Raw genomic sequence first — 22,886 nt, forward strand, 5'->3', positions numbered from 1 at the left:
AGAACAGAGCAGCTGAATTCTTTGTTTTGATTAGGTGGTGAATGGTGCTGGTTTAACCCACGGCTAGAAGGTTGTTCCAACCAATCAGATTGCTTCCTCGAAACGACCTGTGGTATAATAAAGAACCTTGAACCTTGAACCCATTCACACACACATTCGTACACTGATGGCGGAGGAAACCATGCAAGGCACCAACCAGCACTTTGGGGTTCAGTGTCTTGCTCAAGGACACTTCAACACTATCTCTGGGGGAGCCCAGGTTCGAGCTGGCGACCTTGCGCTTACCATCCATGTTCCCTGAGGCTTCGAGCCTTCGTACACACATAAAGAACAACTGTGCTGTGCTCTGCCTGTGTTTCATGGCCGCCACAATGCTTTTCCTATGAAAGTCACGTGGTTTGACTTGTGTTTGATTGCCCCCCCCTCCCCCCATCACACACAACTGTTTGGTCAAACCACTTGACTTCCATTGGAAAAGCATTGAGGCGGCTATAAAACACGGAGAGCACAGAGCATGTTCGTCTGATATGTGTGTACAAAGCCTTAGGCGTACACACATATCAGACGAACATGCTCTGTGCTGTCCGTGTTTCATGGCCGCCTCAATGCTTTTCCAATGTGTAGCCACCGCCGCCTCTGTGCTGTGCTGTGCTGTGCTGTGCTGTGCTGTGCTGTGCTGTGCTGTGCTGTGCTGTGCGGTGCTGTATGTCAGAGGAGACATGTGGTTGACTTGTCTACACCCTCCCCAAGTGGAGGTTGGCCGTGACAGGGTACTTGGCTACAGACTTGGGGACTGACATAATGACTGCATTTGAGAGAAGAAGGAAAAAGATAAAAAGAAAATCACAGTTTTCTCTTGTGAGATTATGTCATTTTTTTGCACCAGGGAAAAGAACACCTTTATCAAGAAACACATCTCGTTGCTAAGAAACTGAAGATTTCAAACAAAGACATTATTGTCTTGAGAGAAGAGGGCAGGAAATCAAGCAGAATGGCCAAATCCACTACTGCACAAGAGGATAAGTACATTCCTATTAAAGTCAGATTAAACCTATTGGAATAAAAACAACAAAACAAAACAAAAAAACACAAGTCTGTAGTTTGAGAATTGGATGCATTAAAGGCTGCTTCATAATAGTACACACCAAATGACAGTGTCATCTGCAGCAGTGAAAAGACAACACACAGTGTGACAGCTTCCTGTTTCTTCACCAAATAGGTTTTGCATATTAATCCTGCATCAGTTCATAGTTTAGGGTCAGATATGGCTTGCAAATTCCCCTCTAAGGCCAGCATCCCGGAGTAGTCCTGTTACTGTTGCGAATGGCGACTGAAAATATAACTTTTTTGTGTGAGTAATGAATTCTACAGTAAATAAATCAGCCACTTTCCTACACTTCAAGTCGATGAAATAGTCAACATTTCTCTTTTTTATGTGGTTACTCACTTTAGATTCAAGATTCAATAATTTATTGCCATGTCAACAAGTTGATAGGAATTTGTCTTGGTGCATACTCAACATATACAGACAACCATAGATACAAAAACAAGAAGGACAATACAGTACAAAAACCAGCAGCATAGGGATTACATTCAGTTTTTTAAAGTGCTATATGCATATTGCTACATACATACATGCATCAGCCCAACTGTGCCTAATGAGTCAAGTTCAGATGTCTAATGGCTACGAAGGTAAGTGCTATCTCTGAAGCGAGATGTTGAGCTCTTGCTATATCTCCTGCCTGATGGGAGGAGATTGAAGAGGTAATGTGCAGGATGGGAGTTGTCTGCTATGATTTACATCACATTTGTTTGTCATATGTATTTTTATTTTTTTATTTTATTTCTCATCTTGCCAAGCCACATCACAACCCATATGGATCCCAAGGTGCTCTAATTAAGGCCTGCGTGGAGATAATCTCCCTAGGGAGATGCCACACTATGTACAGTTGGGTGCCACCGATATTGTCCCTTATCATTTGACCCATTTAGGCCAGACCTCAACATTTAAAAAAAATCCTTCTAAAACCTTCAGTTTTCTGAAATAAATATTTTCACGATTTTTCAAAAATAGCAGACCTACAAGCTCGTAGCGCGCCACTCGGTGGCGCGCTATGAGCTTGTAGATCTGCTATTTTTCAATAGCTAAATTATAATATGTTTAAAACACCAAAAGGGGTTCCCGCCCAAAATGGGTTAACTGTCCTTTTGCGCAGATCACGCAAACCTCAGCAAAAAGAAAAGGACAATATCGATGGCCTCCAACTGTAGATGCCCGAACCACCTCCTTTCCAATTCTCTCCCAGGTGACAGAACGTCTCATCACCCTCTCCCTAAAGGAGACACGGTCGCACGTACACCAGTCAGTCACCCGCTTGTATCCACCATCGTATTCTTTCCGTCATGATCTATACAGGCCTGTGAGCTTGTAGATCTGCTATTTTCATCTAATGTTCTTCTCAGAATAGGCTCAGGTCGGTGAACCAGTAGGATCTACCGGGTGTTTTTTTTTTAATATTGCAGAGCCGAACGCCAAGATAAAATAGTATGCACACTTTGTATTCATTCTATAATAATTAAATATTGGTTAAATCGAGTTATTGGTGAGTTAACTGAACAGGTACAATAGTTTCCGAAGAAGGAGAAGACCCTGGAGAAGCTCGGACAGTTTAAGCCTTTTTTATTCAGATTCTAGTATAAATAGTAGTGACTGCACGTTTCAAGCGCTTTGGATAAAAGTGCTATATAAATACACCATTTACCACCTATACGGTCTTCATCAGAGTCGTGAGACTCACCAGGAGGTCACGGACCCCCTGTTGAAGACCCAGGGCGGGAACCCCTTTTGGTGTTTTAAGCATTCCGTTACACTTAAGCTATTGAAAAATAGCAGATCTACAAGCTCGTAGCACCGAGTGCCGCGCTATGAGCTTGTAGATCTGCTATTTTTCAAAGATCGTGGAAATGTGCCTGAAATCTTTGAATATATATTGTTACAGACTTGTAACGTTTTTAACTCAAATCTTTGCTTCTGGGGTGGTCCCTGGAACAACATATGTTCAGATGGAGGTCGGCGGCATATTACCTGTACATAATGTTTGGGGTCCTTATATAATTAAAATATTGAGAACACTGATATAGAAACATGAGGTTTTTCAGAAAATTTTCATGATTTAGAAGTCATTTTTTTACATTTCGACGTCGGGTCTAAATGGGATTAAGCAATGCCCATACACTGTATGGCATACAGTGTGGTCATTCCACATTACTGGAAGGGGGCTGGTTATTCTGTTGATCTAGTATGTGTAAATGTTTTTTATTATATTTTGACATTTGCTTTGGTAATGTAAATGTATGTTCTCTATCGTATCTCTCCACCCAACATATTTCATAATGTATGGTGATTGGGAATGACCCCATGATGCACCTCACGTGGATGTCTCTTTAAGACACACCAGTTGTACTGGCACGCACGGGAATATAAGGCCCAGGTGTGCGTGATTACACTGATTGTTTGTATCTCCACAGCAGTCCGAGACATGTTTTCTCATGACAATGAGGCTCCTTTGAATTGAAATTGGAATTACATGTTGCATTGTTGCACACGTACTGTACTGTGTTTGATGGACGTACAGTGTTTGATGGACAATATGGCACATTTGCCTGCCAGCAGAAGATACTGGCATTTGGTGTGTACTGTTTAATAAAGCTGTAGGACCTTTAAGGCATTTGTTTCTCCAACAGACAGACGGTGTAATGCATGTATGCTACTATCCTCTTGTTGTGCATCCTCGTTACTTTAGGATTCAAAGAAATGGTAGAAATAGGTACTTACAGTAGGTGGTATTAAACTGATTTGAATATATATAGCCATTGCTGGAAATGACTTATATGATTTATAATTCATATTAATGTATTATTATGTATTATTATGTATGTATTATAAGGGGCTTTGCTGTTTTATTATGTCAAACATGACAAATCTGTCGTTTCCAGCAATGGCTATATATTCAAATCACTGTGTATATAAATCCATCTGTAACCGGGTCGCGGGGGCAACAGCTCCACCAGAGAGCTCCAGACTTCCCTCTCCAGAGCAACATCAGTAACTTCATTCTGGGGGATCGCGAGGCGTTTCCAATCCCGGCAGATTTTGGAGATATAGCCTACTATATATATATATACTGTATGTTGGAATAGTGTTGAAGGAGTTGAAGTCCTCCTTTAAAGGTGCTCGTAGGCCCAGGCTACACGTATATAGATCTTTTGCAAAACGCAATTTTTTTTGTGCGTTTGGGCCTTTCAGCCATACGCAAACGGCGTTTTCGGCCACTCAAACTGAGGTTTTTGGAAACGGATAAATAAGTGAAGATTTTCGAAAAATATCCAGATCAGTGGATCTGTGTAGTCATGCGAAACGGAGCTTTTGAGAAACGATGATGTCACCGCTTATTAGCGCATATCATTTTTTACTATAATTAGGTGAGAAATGCAGCTTGTGCCTGCATGGAAACTACACGGATATCTCCGATTCGATTGTTCATGTTTATATATCACTGTTAACAACTTTAAAACATATGTTGCATCAACTGCAGTGCGAGCAAAGGCTCTGCTCTGCTGCATCCAATAATGAATATATCAGCCTACTAGTCCAGTGCGGACTGGTGATTTCATTTGTATTGGTGACGAGTGCGAAGCTTGAACAATAGGTTAATTGCGGACCGCTACAGATAAACTGTGGATATTAACCTACCAATAAAGGACCGAGGCCAAATGCCATTGCGCAGTTATACACCATCAACGAGTCTATGCGTGGTGTGTGCATAGCCGCATGTGAAACTATATTCTCGCACATGTGAAACTATATTCTCGTGCTGTATTTTGCTCTCCATTTCATGGTCATGGTCATGGAGGAAGAGAGAGAGAGAGGGTGCAGAGAGAGAGAGAGGTGTGAATGCAATCGCAAATAGCGTGGTTGGTGAGAAGAAAGTATACAGTGAGTGGGTCGCCGTGCACATAATATGGAACATCTCTCTCCTGTTTAGGTAATAAAGGGACCCTTGAGTGCATTCCGTTGTCACTGTGCCTGCATGCCGACAATGTGCGCGCGTGAACTTTTATTAGCCTACATTATAACGTGACATTTATTATACACCTGGAAAATACTCTACAAGCTCACAACTGGTTGTGGACGCGACACTTCTATAGGTCTGACTCTGCTATCATTTTCTGTGCAGGACTTGCCAAGTCGCCAGAGCAATGGTAAAGTGTCTATCATTATGAAATTATATGGAGAGAAAAGTCGAGAGTCGGGATGTGGAGATTTACGCACATATTGCATGAAAGAAACATGTTCCACTTCCACTCACAATTTAGGTGGCTTGTAAAATGCGGTACTTATTCCTTCATTCAAAAATATGTGTAAATATAAAATCAAATATAATATAGCCTACAATTGAAACCTGCTACTGCAGTGATTGTATCCTGTGTTCAATGCGTTTCTGCGTTTGTGTGTGGACTCCGATATCTCTGTCGTATGGGCAGGGATTTTTTCTAAAACGGAGGACGAAAATATCCGTTTTGCAAAAGATCCATGTACGTATAGCCTGGGCCTAAGACAGGGGTTCTGAACGTTTTTGGCTGGGGACCCCCGGAAATGCTTTGGCCATGTCTCGTGACCCCCGCCCCGCCCCGCCCCGCCCCGCCCCCCCTTCCCCACCCCCAATACAAACTGACTGCAAAAATAACCTTAATAACACTGTGCAAAAAGCATGGAATACGGATGTGTATATTACAGGAAACTCCCGTTAAACTTTCCAACAAACTCTGGTAAACTCCCGAATTGTACCATCCTGTATATTACCGTATATTACTGTTACTGCTAAACTTGAGGTTTACGGGCAAATCTAGTGCCCATAATTGCCCGTTAACTCCTCTTTCCACGCAGTGTAATAGAGAAAATATATCATAAATGAATACTGAAACCACAGATATAATCATTAAGGAAGGTTTATGCATGTACCATGTGTACTATGTAAACTCTTCATTTCCATATTTCAGCCATTTAGTTGCCCTGCTCTAAGACGTGATATTGTTTGGTCAAAACAAAAAGTGTTTTTTTGCTCAAAGTTTACAGCTAGGCCTATATACTCTATAGCAGGGGTTTTCAACTGATTATGAACCAGGGACCACCACCCTGACTGAGAATCAACCTGGGGACCACTTTGTGTTGGGAGGAGGGGATATGGGCATGGTGTGTGTGTGTGTGTGTGTGTGTGTGGGGGGGGGGGGGGGGGGGGGATTTAACCTTCCATATTAAACTCATGTTGCTGTTCATTGTAACTTACTGTACGTATGAGCGAGCAGACACATGCGATTAATTATGGGCACATGTCCTTATAATGGTGGTGACTCAACCAGGCAATCCGGTATAAGTTTCCCTTGAGATTCTAACTCCCTTTTCTGTGGAAGTTCTTCACGTCCGACTTCCCAGTAACTGACATCATGATGTCACCACGTCATTTACTGCATTGTTTCTCAATTTGTGGTCAATACGATAAATTAAAATACAAAATCTTCCTACATATTCCTACATTACTAAATGCAATACCTCCACATGCAATACCTCCACGGAGGCCAGTGGTCCACGGACCACCTGTTGAAAACCCATGCTCTATAGCAGGGGTTCTCAACGTTTTTGGCCGGGGACCCCCGGAAATGCTTTGGCAATGTCTCGGGACCCCCGCCCCGCCCCCTCCCGACCCCCAATATAAATTGACTGCTACAATAACCTTAACCCATTTTGGGCGGGAACCCCTTTTGGTGTTTTAAGCATTGTTATAATTTAGCTATTGAAAAATAGCAGGTCTACAAGCTCGTAGCGCGCCACCGAGTGGCGCGCTACGAGCTTGTAGGTCTGCTATTTTTGAAAAATCGTGATTTTTTTTTTTTTAAATAAATCTTTTTTTTTTTTTTTAATAATTTGGGGACCCCCTAAAATAATTTGGCGACCCCCCGAGGGGTCGCGACCCACGGGTTGAGAACCCCTGCTCTATAGCGACTAGAGTAGCTGTAATATTTTAGCAAAAAACACTTTTTTGTTTAGACTATGTCTAGTCATTGCTATGACTAGATGATGGACATATGCCCTATTGCCCTTACTGAGCTGCATTCACACATCCAGAACACACCTTTCTTGTGTCTGACACCTAGCTGTCATTGTGTCTGAACACGGCTTTGATGGATGGCCTAACTATTTTGATGAAAATAATAACATTTCTGGGTGACTGCATGTCTGAAAGCTATTTTTTCATTTTACTTTACGTCATTTCCCAAAACAAATTATACATTTTTTGTTTTGAAAAACATGCCCCCCTTGTATAGGCTAAAGAACAATATCAGTCACCAGAGCCAAGGACGGGTATCTTCAATGAATTCATCATGGTTAACCCATTTTGACCTAAAAAATGTCTTCTAAATCATGACAGTTTTCTGAAAAACCTATGTTTCTATGTCAGTGGTGTTCAACCTTTTTCATGTCAAGGACCCCCAGAATTATCTGTATTTGGCTGCTGACCCCCATCTGAAAATATGTTGTTCCAGGGACGCCCCAGAAGCAAAGATTTGAGTTAAAAATGTTCGCTTTGAAAGAATATTCAAAGATTTGCACCACATGTTCACGACTTTTCAAAAATAGCAGATCTACAAGCTCGTAGCGCGGCACCGAGAAAGGGTTTTAAAAACGGAGCTTGTAGTCCTGGGTTTATATAGGAAGGGGCCGTGTCTGTAAAATGTAATAAAAATATCAAATATATTATATAAGCAACTTAAAAACTGTCTAGGGTGAAACACAAAAGCCTGAGTATAGTTCAAATGACCCCAAACATGTTTGAAAGTGAAATATCCCTTTCAAGTAAAACGCCTACTGTTTTGGAAAACAATCATGTCACACCAGTCACTCACCCCGATATAAATGGCCGTCCTAAAATACTTTGTATTTAAAACAATTGCCACCCATGCCGTTTTAACAACGGAAGCCAGCTGTGCTCAATCTCTAGTTTAGCAAAGCATTTACCGACTATCGGCCGGGCTCCACCGGGCGCGTCAGCGTCGCGTCTCCGTCACCGTCAGGGAATGTTCCCTTTTTAATCAATGAAGGGTGGCTCCACTGCCCGCGTTGCGTTGCGTTGACGGAGACGCGACGCGTGTATTAAAATTTAACCGGTGCGTTTTTTGACGCACGTGACGGAGACGCAACGCGTCCGGTGGAGCCCTGGCGTAACGTATGCACCAGAAAACCATATCACACGCCTTCTGTCATGAACTGTGTTTTACTATGGTGTGTACCTTTATTTTGTAGTATCTATCTAGCGTCTTTTGGTTTCCTCTGTTGCTGTGGTTATACCTGTGTTGTCTCACCTCCCTGTGATTACTAGTTTTCTCCACCTGTGTCATGTCAGTTTCCCAGCCTATCCCTACAGTATGTTGATTGTCACCTGTGTATGGTGCTCCATCCATCCATTAATCCATTTTGGGGCGGAACCCCTTTTGGTGTTTTAAAGCATTATGTTATACTCTAGCTATTGAAAAATAGCAGATCTACAAGCTCATAGCGCGCCGCGGAGTGGCGTGCTACGAGCTTGTAGATCTGCTATTTTTGAAAAATCGTCAAAATGTGGCGCAAATCTTTCAATATATATTATTACAGAGTGAACATTTTAACTCAAATCGTTGCTTCTGGGGAGGTCCCTGGAACATATTTTCAGATGGGCGGGCGCCGGGCGGAGGCATATTACATTGACATGAAATATTGAGCACCACTGATACAGAAACATAAGGTTTTTCAGAAAACTGTCATTTTTTAAATGTCGACGTCAGGCCTAAATCATGGGTTAAACCCTGGTTCCTTTTGTTCCCTGCTAGCTTCTAGATGTTGTTATGGTGTTCCTTAGTAGTGTTTCCAGTCCTGTGTGTATGATACTGTTTTTGGTTTGGGCTTTTGGGAGAATAATAAATCCCTCTACATTCGACCTGTTCTGCCTCTGACTAGTAATCTGTTCTGCATTTTGGGTCCTACATCTGAGTCTCGCCTTCATTAAGCAATCTCCGGTTCAAATCTGCTGCTGAGCCAATCGAACGGAGCTTCGGGGAAGTGAACCGCAACAGGAAAAGGGGGTATGGATTTCATTGGATTTGATCCAATGAAATCCAATGAAACTAGTCAGATGACCAATGATATCCAATGAAATCGACAGGAAGTGTAAAACACACATGCAGCCTAGGAAACAGGTGAATACGGTTATGCACAGAGCCTGAAAGAGAGCCTGAAAATGTCAACGTAAAACAAGCAAGCAAACTCACCCACTACAATGGGAAGCACCTTCATCGCCTTCCGCTCTCGGCCGTTGATCTTGGGCCTCTTCTTCTTGTGAGCGGGGGTGAACTTGATGTCGTTGTAGGACAACGTCCTCACCGTCCTCGGGGGATGCTCGTCTATGGCGATGTCCCCCGAGCTCCCGAGCTCCCGCTCGGTGATGACGGCCGACGGCGGCAACGGCGGAGGCACGGACGCCGCCGCCACCAGCGGCGGCAGCGAGGTGCCGCACTCCTGGAGCTTGCGGCACGCCTGGATGCTCTTCCTCAGCTTGGCCTTGCGCGCCTCCTCCCAGTTGCGGAGGCCCCGGAACATGCCACAGTAGAGGAGCACCATGATGGGGCAGGGGATGAAGAAGGAGCAGACGGACGAGTAGAGCACGTAGTCGTCGTTCTCCAGCTTGCACTCGCCGGGGTCGCGGTCCGGCACGTTGTTGATGCCGAACATGATGGGCGAGGCCACGGCCAGCGCTATGACCCAGGTGGCCGACAGCAGGCCGATCTGCCGCTGGTCCACGTGCTTCCGGTTGTAGTTGAGAGGGATGGACACGGCGATGAACCTGCAGCGGTGGTAGTACACACACACACACACACACACACACACACACACACACACACACACACACACACACACACACACACACACACACACACACACACACACACACACACACACACACACAGTAGACATGACATGTCTGAGAGGAGTTGTTGCACAGACTACGCTATACACGGGAAACGGTGTTATACTTTAAAACCCATTTTGGGCGGGAACCCCTTTTGGTGTTAGCATTATGTTATGCTTTAGCTATTGACAAATAGCAGATCTACAAGCTCATAGCTTGTAGGTCTGCTATTTTTGAAAAATCGAAGAACGACTGACATAGAAACATAGCTTTTTCAGAAACTGTCAGGATGTAGAAGACATTTTTAGAATCTGATCTCAGGTCAAAATGGGTTAACCTGCACCTATACCAGGGGTGGGCAACTTTGACGATGGAGAGGGCCACTATATTTCCACACTCACTCCAGAGGGCCACGTTGCATATTACTGTTGTAGCAAAAGAATAGCCGATCTACAAGCTCAAAACACGATGCGCAAGTAATAAAATATAGCCTCTCAAAAATCACACGTGTGAATTGAGATGTGCTCTCGTCATCATACATCATCACATTACTTGTCTGTCCTCACTTTTTATCCTCAAGTCCTTTCCTCAAGTCCTAAGGCTAATCACTTGTGGTGGTGTCCTCAATTTTCTGTCCTCACTTTTTATCCTCAATCTCAATCTCAATCTCATCTCAAGTCCTTGCTCAGCCAATCAAATCATCGCTATGGTACACACAAACAGACAAAGATGGGCATATAGGAGAGGCTAGCGCCCCTCGAAATTGATGTGCAGTCCTGGCACCATGAATGTCTGCTGGCAGGCAATGTGTTTCACACATTGAGCTCCCCATACCATAGGATGTGCATCTGAAAACCCATCTCTCCAAAGTAAACACTGTATCAATGTATTGCATTTGATAACTAGAAATGCACTCTGTCGAGGTGCCAACCTGCGCCTTGCACACAAGTAGGCCATACATGGCCTACTTGTGCACAAGCAGAGCGTGCAAGTACAGCTACTAACTAATGTCTATTACAGCTGTTCTAAATCCTTTTTTAGACACGTTATTGACCTTATACCAACCTTGAAACGTACTTTACGTCACCATCAACAGCCAATAAGGGACCACCATTCTTACCCCGACATACATACACACATACATACAGTACATTTCCAGCCGATCACCAAACGGCAAACGTACCTTAGTTACGTCATCAAGAATGGTTGTCCCTTATTGGCCGGTGGACTACACCGGCATACATACATACCAAGCCGATTGTAGTACTTGCGCGCTTTGCTTGCGCAAGTAATAAAATATAGCCTACATTTTCTGTTCACTTTATGATTCCACTTGTACCAAAATGATACCTTTTGGTACAAACTAATGTTGAGACTCTCAAACCCATCCCAAGATTCCCAACATGGGGGCCACAGGGACCGCCCATTTCCAGGGTAGGCGCCAAGCACATACGGTAATTCCACAGAGAAACGTAATGTTTTTATAGAGATCATTTTGCTTACTGACTTACATTGCATTAACATTAAGCATTCGTAAGTATTAGCGTCAGTCGCCTCTAAAACAACCATTTGTAGTCGTGACATTTTCTGTACAAATTGCAGCGTGATCGAGCTCCAGAATGTCAGGTCACAGTGTCGTCCCTCGACATCAAGCAACAGGGGAACATAATTACATTGCATGGAACTAATGACCACAGAGCAAATACTGGCAGTTAATCACAGTGGATTTGCCGTCCTCTCTGTAGAAGTCGGTGCTTTAGACATACAAACTATTAACCCATTTTGACCTGAGATCAGATTCTAAAAATGTCTTCTACATTTTTTTCAAAAATCGCAGACCTACAAGCTCGTAGCGCGCCACTCGGTGGCGCGCTATGAGCTTGTAGATCTGCTATTTTTCAATAGCTAAAGCATAACATAATGCTAACACCAAAAGGGGTTCCCGCCCAAAATGGGTTAAAAGCACCATCCTGCTTTTAGACATAAAAACTATTAAAGCTAAAGGTCGTAATTTTTCACAATCAAAGGCCACTGTGGAGTCATGATGTGGGCAGTGGGCACACATCATGTAAGGGCAAATAAGAGGTCCTTTTCACTGCTATGTGAACAGCCCCCTTATGTATTTTTGGCCCAACGATTGGGAGGGGAACAGCTGGATGCATTTGTATTCATGTCTGTGAAGCAGAACTGTAGGCCGAAGGGTTACATTGCAATATAATACAGGTGATGTTTTCTTTTGCCAGTGACCCTGACCTGACCTGAATTTAAAGTAGTTTGTGGTGTCATTGTTCAAAAATAACCACCCAAGTGAAAAAAACAGCAGCGCTCCAAAAATAAAAGAAAGACTTGAGGCCTCAGATATGAAATCTTTTAATTCTGGCTAACGCGTTTTGGCCCGTAGCCTTCCTCAAAGCAGATAAGAAGTGACAGTGTGTCAGTAGTTCTTCTGTCCTTAGCCTTGTGTGGGTTGGAGAGACCTTTCAAGATAAATATAAGCTTTTGGTCGGGGTTTCCATAGTTTAGGAGATTATAATGATATTCTGAACCAGTCATACATTCTGTGGCAAGGTTCTTTACCAAGTGCTCTGTACACAGCTGACAACCCATGGCAAGTGACACTATACCTCAGCCAGACATTTCCATATAGTTTATCTAAAGGCCACACTGACTGCATTTTGATGAAGAAAAGGCTATTTCCTCTTCAAGTTAGTTCAGTCAATTCGTTTTTGACTCAATTCTGATTGAAGCCTAATTTATGCAATTGGCAAGTATCGAGAGAAGAATAACATATTTTCAACTGAATTGTGTTGTTTTCTAAAATTAATTATTGTTGACGAGGGACACGTATAGCACAACACTTAGTGGTCACGTAGCGTCGTAGCACAGTCAGTCAGACTGTTTCATAGTCCCATAGCAGAGCTACAGTTGGGTGCCACCGATATTGTCCCTTATCATTTGACCCATTTAGGCCTGACCTCAAAATTTAAAAAAATCCTTCTAAATCCTCCAGTTTTCTGAAATAAATATTTTCACGATTTTTCAAAAATAGCAGACTTACAAGCTCGTAGCGCGCCACTCGGTGGCGCGCTATGAGCTTGTAGATCTGCTATTTTTCAATAGCTAAATTATAACATAATGTTTAAAACACCAAAAGGGGTTCCCGCCCAAAATGGGTTAACTGTCCTTTTGCACAGATCACGCAAACCTCAGCAAAAAGACAAGGACAATATCGATGGCCTCCAACTGTAGGTACTGTAACAGTCAAACATAAACCAACCTGTCAACGCTGATGGCACAGAGGTTGAAGATAGAGGCTGTGCACAACATCACATCCATGGTCATCAGGCCATCACAGACGGTCATGTTCAGTGACCAAGTACCATCCTGGAACTGGGGAATGAATAGCAGAGCAGAGATCATGGTGTGTACCTTTCAAAGCAGTAAAACAAAAAGCGGTGGCCGAACGGATTGCGGAGCGGTCTTGATACCGGAAGGTCGCCAGTTCGAATCAGCGGCCCGACACGTTAAAATTACCACCGCTGAAGTGCCCTTGAACAAGGCATTGAACCACTACGATGAAATGTTCTATGAGCAGGGCCTGGCTGGAAACAAGTTCTTGAGCTTAGCCCAGATACCCTGGGTAAATATAGTAATCATTTCATTTCATTTCACATACGAGTCTGCACACTGAAATGTGACTTGACCCTACCAGTAAGTCATAATTATTCCAGTGTGAGGACTGTATTAGGACCAGTTTGTCCTGACCTTGTGACCTGTACACATTTTTTAACACATCAGGTAAAGATTACATACAGACCCATGAGAAACCTCATCTCTGTCTTTGCACGCATGCACGCACGCACGCACGCACGCACGCACGCACGCACGCACACACACACACAGCCACTATCCTTCATTCCACTGCCTATGTTTCATCTTCTCCATCTTCTTATCTCCACATATAACTGGCCAAGCGGAGATTCCATTTTGACTGAGCTTTAGATGTTTGGTCTCACACACAGGAGAATGTGATTTGAATCCCATGGTAAGACATGAAACATACACATTGCACCTTTAAATACATTTTAGCCTCGTAATAATGTGTTTACTGTTTCCTCATTTGAAATGTACTGTAGGCCTACACATTACTAAATGAACTGGTTGCACCACAAAACTAGCTCTCATGTAGAAGTTAGTTGTTTCATAAATGTTTGCCCAGAGTGGTAGGCAATGGCATGCATTGCTTATTGACTGCCGGCATGTTTTTGGGCACCTCAGTAGCCCTTGCCACGCGAAAACTACAAAAAACTACAAATCGCGGGACCCCTGACCGGCCATCTTAAACCGGAAGTAAGACTTGCATCCTGTCCGTCGGTCAATCGGGTCCCAGACTATCATGCAAGACGATAACATGGTAACAGGAGCGAAGCACCAGCCTTTTATTGGCATCCTAAGAGCATACTTTATCTCATGTCACCAAATCTGAGGATTCATTCCTGAGATATACTGAAGATCGCGGCCATTATGGGACTTTATGGAGATCGGATAATTTTTCAACTGTTTTTGTTTTCTCTCGTCCGTTTCAAGATGGATGCCGTTTCAGGCCATAGGCGGCTGCCGTAAGAGGCCTGCCGTAAACGGGGGGCGTAACCAGTCTATTTACGGTCGTGGCAGATAACCTTTTGAACCCGTCTAAAGACGGGTATGGCACGAAATGTTAGCTTTGGCTATAGCAAGGGTAAACAATGAAGCGCTGTGGTCTTGAAGTAGTTATTCTTGAAGTTATAATAACACATGAGGCTACAGAATAATTACTTCTTGTTTACACTGTTAAGTTTTATTTTTGAGGGGCACTATAGCCACTCAAGTTATGTACTTTGCTCAGCACATATTGAGGATAAAAAGTGAGGGCAGAAAAGTGAAGACGCCAAAAGTGTTTGGCCGGAATGACATTTGTGATGATTCATTTGATTGGCTGACCACGGAATGTGATGTATGATGATAAGAGCGCCCCTTGAGTGATTTTTATATTAGATGCAGTTGGCAGATGCTTCTAGCCACTAATTGTCTCCACCAGGCCGAAGGCATGGGGAGAGAGTATGTTTTGCACTCCGTCCGTCCGTGTGTCCGTGTGTCCGTCCGTCCGTCTGTGAACAGCTAATCTCCGGCACCGTTAACCCGGTCGATGCCAAGTTTTGCACACACACTCCCTGGATGCCAACGATGAACCTCAAAATTTCCAGAACGGCCTGTTATAGCGCCACCAGGAGGCCGTTTTGTGCAAAACAAGTTTTTGGACAGTACACCTACAGATTTTGTCCAAACATCACGCAAATTGGTACACAGTCTCTCTAGAGCCATTCAACGAAACGGGTCTTTCAGATTTCTCAGACTCCATCCTGATTGGCTAAGATTGGCTTCCAAAGTTCGCAGGAGTGCTCAGTTTCAAACAAAATGCTGCAAATCATGAACACGTCGTGTGATTTCCGTGAAATTGTGCACGCACATTCCCACTAGGCCGAGGAAGAAATGCCACATGAACATTTTCAACTCAGCCTCATGGTGGCGCTATAACTGGCCGAAAAGTGTTTTTACCTCCAACTGCACGGATCTGTGGATAACTTTGTATGCCAACTCCCTAGAGGCCAAGGAAAAACCTTTGCCTGGAATTTTTCACATCTGCTCTTTATAACGCCACCAGGAGGCCGACATATGTAAAACACATTTTCTAATATTACTCCTTCAGATTTTATCCAAATTTCACGCAAATCGGTACACATGCTCTCCATAGTCATGTGATAAAGACTGGTTTGTTTGATTTCTCATAATCCACCCTCATTGGCTACGATTGGCTTCTAAACTTTTCAGGAGTAGCCCGCTTTGTACCCGTTTTGTACAAATCGCCACAACTACCAACAACCAACAACCAACCGATTGTGGTGAAACTGAGCATGCATATTCCCACTAGGCTTTGGAAGAAATGCCACTTGACGTTTAAAAAAAAAAAAGGTTTTATTTTTTATTTTTTGAGGGAAAGGGCAAAAAAAAGGTTTTGTTTGTTTTTCTTTTTCTTGGCCACATAAGGACATGTGGGGGGCCAATATGAGCTTATGTGGGGGCCAATAAGGGCTTGTGGGGGGCCAATAAGGGCTTATGTGGGGGACCAATAAGGGCTTGTGTGGGGGACCAATAAGGGCTTGTGTGGGGGGCCAATAAGTGCCATTGACCCTTCAAGACGAACATTTGACAAGTAATGATAAATTCCACTATCATAATGAATTATCTTTTAATCTGCCATCAGTCAGTTTTAGTTTCAGACTAATGAGAACATATTGCTTATTTTACTGTCCAATGACATGAAATGGCACAAGGGAAGGACTCCACAAAAAGACCACCCCCAAAAATCGGCGCACGCTACGCCCTTTTCTGGAGTTTGAGCCCCTGCCCCCCCAGTGCTCTCTGCACGGCCCTGGCAGAGAGTGATCGGCGTTTGCGCTACTCTATGCTGAATTGAAGTGGACTCGGTCCCAGACTTTTTTTTTTCTCCCTGGAAATAAAAATGTCTGGGTTTCCGAGGCTACTCTCTCTCAGTCTAGCGTGCTCTCTCTGGTTGATTGGAAACAGTGAAACGAGCAACAAACCCGAGTGGAATATAGTAAGAGAGTGGCGACACGCTTTGATCTCGCCACAAAGCGGGTGCCTATGGGCTATAGTTCCAAACATTGGAACTATCCCATTAAGATAGAATGAGCACTTCCGCATTCCATTGTTACAATGGGAGTCAACGCTCACTCTCGCCACTCTCATACTATTCCACTCGGCAACAAATAAATGGTAAATGGTGCATTTATATAGCGCCTTTATCCAAGGCGCTTTACATTGTGCATTACATTCACCCATTCATACACCGATTGCGGCTGAAGCCATGCAAGGTACCAACCAGCACACCGGGAGCAATTTGGGGTTCAGTGTCTTGCCCAAGGACACTTCGACATGTAGACAGGAGGAGCCGGGATTCGAACCGCCGACCCATGGATCATTGGACGACCTGCTCTACCTCCTGAGCCACAGTCGCCCCGTGAGCCCAAAGAAGTGACTATAGGCCAATGGCTACATGAGCACTTTCAACCTTTATACCATTTGATCGCAACGCGTTGTGAACTACAAAGTCTATTTTCAACTAAATCTTAGAGGCAAAAGTTACACTTTTGAAAATATTTTGGAAACATTTAAATGGGCTAAAGCAAATCTGGTACGGGCCGGGTGTTTTTCATATACACGGACAAACACTTGGTAATTAAACAAGACCAAATAAGCAACTACACTTAAGCCCCCCCCCCCCCCCCCCCCCAACTACCAATAGGCTATTTACAAGCGACTTTACAGAAAAACAACGTCGCTTACAATAAGCAGACATGGCAACACTGCTGGTTTGCTCTGGGTGTAAGCACCCAGAGCAAAGGCGCGGCAAAGAAGCCGCTCGTGGCAGGCGTCTCTTCCTGGTTTTTAGGCAGCTGGTGGATGGAAATGAAGCTCCACCCACGCGGCAGAATGCCCAGAAACGCTTGCCCCCGCAGCATTCTGCCGCGTGGGTGGAGCTTCATTTCCATCCACCAGCTGTCAAAAAAACAGGAAGAGATGCCTGCCGGCCGCTCGTGGCTTTTGGCATCTTCGTGACGCTAAAGCAGGAGTATTCAACTAGATTAGGCCGGGGGCCACAACTGTAGAATGATTGTGTGTGTGGGGGCCGCACAGCGTGCGCGCGAACATTTGTGGGTTCTCAAAATGCATTTTGTGCTCAAACACGAAGATGTATGTATATTTCTGCTCAGGATAATATGTCTATACAGGGATATGCTACCTTAAAATAGATGTTGACCTATTTGACAGTGCATAAACATTTACAATTTAGGCATTTAGCAGACGCTCTTAATCCAGAGCAATTTACATTAAGCAAGAACAAAAAAGCATGGGAATACATCACATATATAAAAATGCATTTATCAACATAAACATAATTGCCTTGACATTAACGGCCGTCAACGAGCACCAGCTAGATTTTTTTTTTTTTTTAATTCCACCCCCGGCCACCAGGCCTCTCCGCCCATGACTGCGCTAAAGTGTGCCTGTGCTGTCTCTCTGGCTGGGCTGCAACACAATGAGCCAATACAGGACTTTGATGGTTCCCTTGTCATTCGGGCACCGTCTTAATTGGCTTTTTCCAAATACTTGCTGTCTGACCACTCTCACCCATAATTTGCATGACAAGCTGGTCTCAGAATACATTTTCCTGAAATGGGCTGCTAGGCCAACCTCCATCCTATTTGCAACACAGGCTTGTGATGTTGCGAGGTTCACTGCATGTGATGTTATTTGTTCTGCTGCTCATTGCATATTGCGAGTGATTCAAACGCTCGTTGATAACCACACTACGTGGCCTATAGCGTCCTTATTCTTGGCATGTCACAATAGGGGATATTTGGTGATTTTGCGATATGTTGTGAGCTTTCATGTAAATCTGTTATTTCCATAATTTTACACACAATGAAATACATAGGGTATATAGGCTATATTTAAAAGCCAAGTATTTCAGAAGGTGTAATCTAAATCTACAGTATGTAAATATTGAACCAATGGAAAGTAGTAAAAAACACTTTGGACAAAACCTCTTAACTCCATTGGACCCTCAAACTGTCTGCTAAAGAAGCTGCCTCCACCACCTCTCCCCCTCTCTTGACAATACTCACAACACCAACTTTGATGAGGCAGTATTGCTTTGTTTTCAAAACATAAGGTTTTCTTAATTTCCTGATTTTTTTTAAATATATTTTTCATTTCCTGAAAAATAACATTTTGGAGTTAGGTGGTTTCTTCCCGACAGCAGAGATATTATGGAGATGCTTTTGACTTGTTCATCAGCACCTGCTGGCTGTATGAACATCTCATGAATAAGCTCTTCTGTTGTAGAATGTTAAGTGGTGCATTTTATATAGCACTTTTATCCAAAGCGCTTTGCATATATTGTGCATTACATTCACCCAGTATTCACACACACATTCATACACCGATGGCGGCAATCTGCTCATCGGGACTAATTAGGGGTTCCAGTGGCGCTTAGAGTGTTCCACGGGCCCTGAGGCGAGATTGACGGGGTAATATCATCATCATATCCCCCCCCCCCCCCCCCCCCCCCTCAATTCAAGTGGTAAAGTTCACGTGGGCATGTCCGTCCATCTTTCTGATACTGTTGTCTTGGTATTCCTTTCATGCGACTTCACTCACCTCCACTGTTTGTATTCCACCTTTACTTGCCCTCTTTTGAAAGTGCCTGTGGTAATTTTAGGTCTTGTTTTGACTGTTCAAATAATCAAAACTCACCTTTATCAGGCGATTGCAGAGCAGGGCTAACAACTGTATATATACAGCCACCGGACAGACCGGAGCAAATCAGTCTAAACGTGCAGCCAAGCAGCCCAGTTTAAACACTCTATTTCCTGCCTGCGCCGTGAAGGGGCCTTCACAATAAAGCGTCACCCTTTACCTCCCAATGAACTACATTTTACACTGCTTATTATTTATTCGAGGGATGACTTCCGCACACCCGGTTCAATTTTATAGCAGGTGCGTATAGGTCCTGGCAGTACAGCAAACGTTATGAGGAAGGAGGAGAGACCCGCACACCGCCACTTGCTGGTTCAAGAACTTTATTTTAAAGAGTCATAGCAACGTTTCGGCCAAAAGGCAGAGGTCTCTCCTCCTTCCTCATAACACTGCTTATTATTGACAGGAAATGTAGTCTTAGTCGCGGTAACTTAACAGCGTGTTTGTGGGAGAGAGAGCCAGAGAGAGAGAGAGAGAGTATACAGTTTAATACCACGCATCGGAATAACGTGTTCCTTCCACGCACTACAGTATGTCCGTCCGGGGAAACTCTTTGAAAAGAAGCAGCTTGGACTCCTCATGCATAGAAGGAAGCATGAGGTCAGTCCCCTGACCTCATGCTATCGTGGGATAAAAAATTATAAAAATGAAAAAAGAAAAGAGGGTTAGTAGGAGAAAGCAGGAGCCCCCCCTTTTATAAATGCAACGTTTCGGTCACTCCGACCTTCATCAGGCATCATGAAGCCTGATGAAGGTCAGTGACCGAAACGTTGCACCAATAAAAGCTTTGTAAGTGAAGACGGTGTGCGCCGGGACTCCCCCATGGCTCTCTGCTACTATTCTAGTTCACTGCTCTGACGCAGCTGTCCCTTTCTTCATAGAGAAGATGGTTAAAACGTGGAATGAATGCCATTCTGAATATTACTAAGCACTGAAATCCGATGTATTTCATTCTGGTCTGCGGTCCACCAGAGGTCTGTACAATTACTGGTCCCCCTCTTTTTTCTTTCCTTCCACACCAAATCATCTCTCATCTCTCATCTCATTGAATCATCTCTATTGTCAAGTTTTACAAGGAAAAATCACACCAGTGTGAAGTGAGGGGCGCTCTTATGATCGTTCATCATCCATTCATTGTCAATGGGAATTTGTGTAGGACAAAAAATAGCCGATTTGCTCGTCCACATATGACGTAAAAATGTGTGTGTGTGTGTGTGTGTGTGTGTGTGTGTGTGTGCGTGCGTGCGTGCGTGCGTGCGTGCGTGCGTGCGTGCGTGCGTGCGTGCGAGAATGTGTGAATGAGTGAATGTAATGCACAATCAATGTAAAGCACTTTGGAAACAAGGCGCTATATACATTTATACCATTGATCAATTTCCCAGGTCCATTGTGTTGTCAGTGCGTGCGTGCGTGCGTGCGTGCGTGCGTGCGTGCGTGCGTGCGTGTGTCATAGCCTATGGCTGGCTATAGTTGAGGGGTCTCTGCATGCAGGACAGGATTACTGTGCTGCCAGATAAAGAGCAGGAGACAAGGACGGACATAGACGTTTGGATGTGGTGTGCATGTCCTGCAGTGGGGTTATGTAGGCACTATGATTGAACCGGCATGCTCAGTAGGAGCTATTGAAATCGATCGGCAAGGACAAGCTATCCTCAGACAGGTCAGACAACTGAGAAGATATGGTTGATTGTTGATAAAAAAAATCACACCCGTGTGAACTGAGTGGTGTAATATAGCCTGTCTGACGTAATGAAATCATGTCTGACGTAATGAAATCACACCCGGGTGAACAGGGTGAACATAGCAACCTTCTGCACCTTTCTGCACTAACAAAGCCAGTTGTAGGAGTGGTTTACACCACTCAAAAATAATAATGGGAGGAGCCAATGTGCACCACTATAGACATTACATGACATACACATGATTTTGTACAACAACTCTGGGGTGTAATCATGAGCAGCAAGTGCTTGAACCAGAGCGAGACAAGGCAAGTAATTGGAAGGTCAACTGTTTGAATCTCATGCTGGGCTGTGAAAGTTTTGAGTGGGCAAGTGAAGTGAATCAGAAACTCCCTCCTAGTAATTATTACCATTCAAGTGCCCTTGAGCAAGACCTCTACCACCAACACGTCTAGACAACAGATGCCCTATTCTGCTTCAGTAAACAAGACACAATCATCTTCACAATCCACAAACCTACCCTTGTTTAACTGTTGTTGTCTCCACCAGGTTGTCTCCACCAGGCCGAAGGCATGGGGAGAGAGTATGTTTTGCACTCCGTCCGTGTGTGTGTCCGTCCGTCCGTCCGTGTGTGTGTCCGTCCTTCCGTCCGTCCGTTACCAGCTAATCTCCGGCACCGTTAACCCGGTCGATGCCAAACTTTGCACACACACTCCCTGGATGGCAACGATGAACCTCTGCCCCGCATTTTCCAGAACGGCCTGTTATAGCGCCACCATGAGGCAGCTTTTCACATTTTTACCTAGATCTGCGTGAAACGTTGCATGCACACTCCCTAGTGGCCAAGGACAAACCTTTGACCTGCAATTTCCGCATCTGCCTTTTATAGCGCCACCAGGAGGCTGACTTTTGTAAAACACCTTTTTTGATATTACTCCTCCAGATTCTGTCCACAAATCTCACAAATCGTTACACAGTATCTCTATGGTCATGTGCTCAAGTCGGATCTGTCCGATATTTCATATTCCATCCTAATTGGCTATAATTGGCTTTCACAGTTTGCAAGATTGCCCCGTTTTGAACAAAAGCCTCAAATCATGAACGCAGCATACAATTTACGTGAAATCTTTCACACATTTTCTTACTAGGCTGAGGAATATATCCCACCCTTTTCACATTGGCCTGTTATAGCGCCACCAACAGGTTGATTTTTGCAAAACACATTTTTGGAACAAAATGCCTCAAATCATCTAATTGCCATCAAAGGCTCCTAAACATTACTCCTAAACATTTTGCCAAACATCACACACACTCCTATCCTCCTGGTGGAGACCTGTGCCCGGAAGGGCACTTTTTCTAGTTTAACTCTGTATCTAAGGCCAAAGTGCCTTTGAGCAAGACACTTAAGTCTAAACTTGACATAATCACACCCGTGTGAAATGAGGGGCGCTCTTATCATTATACATCATCATACATCATCTCATTCCGGCCAATCACAAATTGCGTCCTCACTTTTGTCTTCAATGTTTGTGTTAAACACAAACACTCAAAACTGGCCATTCATCGTCAGTGGCATTCAATGTGTTAGGACAATGTTTGCGTTTACACAAACCCTCAACGCTCTATGTAGTCAGGAATATTATCAGTATAATGTCAAATCTGGGAATACATTTCTTACCAAGAATATTGTCTTCACCAAGGTGTCTACTAACATATCCCACATTGGTTTATATTCAACCACCCTAGGGGAATTTGTGACAGCTGCTGAAAGTTGGGGTACCGCATCAACAGCCAATATATGGCAAAATGTTCTAAATTTCATTATGCT

The 22,886-nt window shown here is 43.9% G+C and overlaps 1 protein-coding gene across 1 annotated transcript in view; it reads right to left on the reverse strand.

Annotated features, from left to right (window-relative positions):
• Positions 1 to 22,886, reverse strand: part of drd4a (dopamine receptor D4a) — a 60,899-nt gene that overhangs the window by 32,786 nt on the left and 5,227 nt on the right. The window contains exons 2-3 of the mRNA XM_079501899.1: positions 13,276 to 13,388; positions 9,361 to 9,932 (exon numbers count right to left, since the gene is read on the reverse strand). Of these exons, the coding sequence (XP_079358025.1) occupies positions 9,361 to 9,932; positions 13,276 to 13,388 (685 nt within the window). The remainder of the gene's footprint in view (positions 1 to 9,360; positions 9,933 to 13,275; positions 13,389 to 22,886) is intronic.

Source organism: Electrona antarctica, assembly GCF_951216825.1.
Source record: "Electrona antarctica genome assembly, chromosome: 5".
NCBI lineage: Eukaryota > Metazoa > Chordata > Actinopteri > Myctophiformes > Myctophidae > Electrona > Electrona antarctica.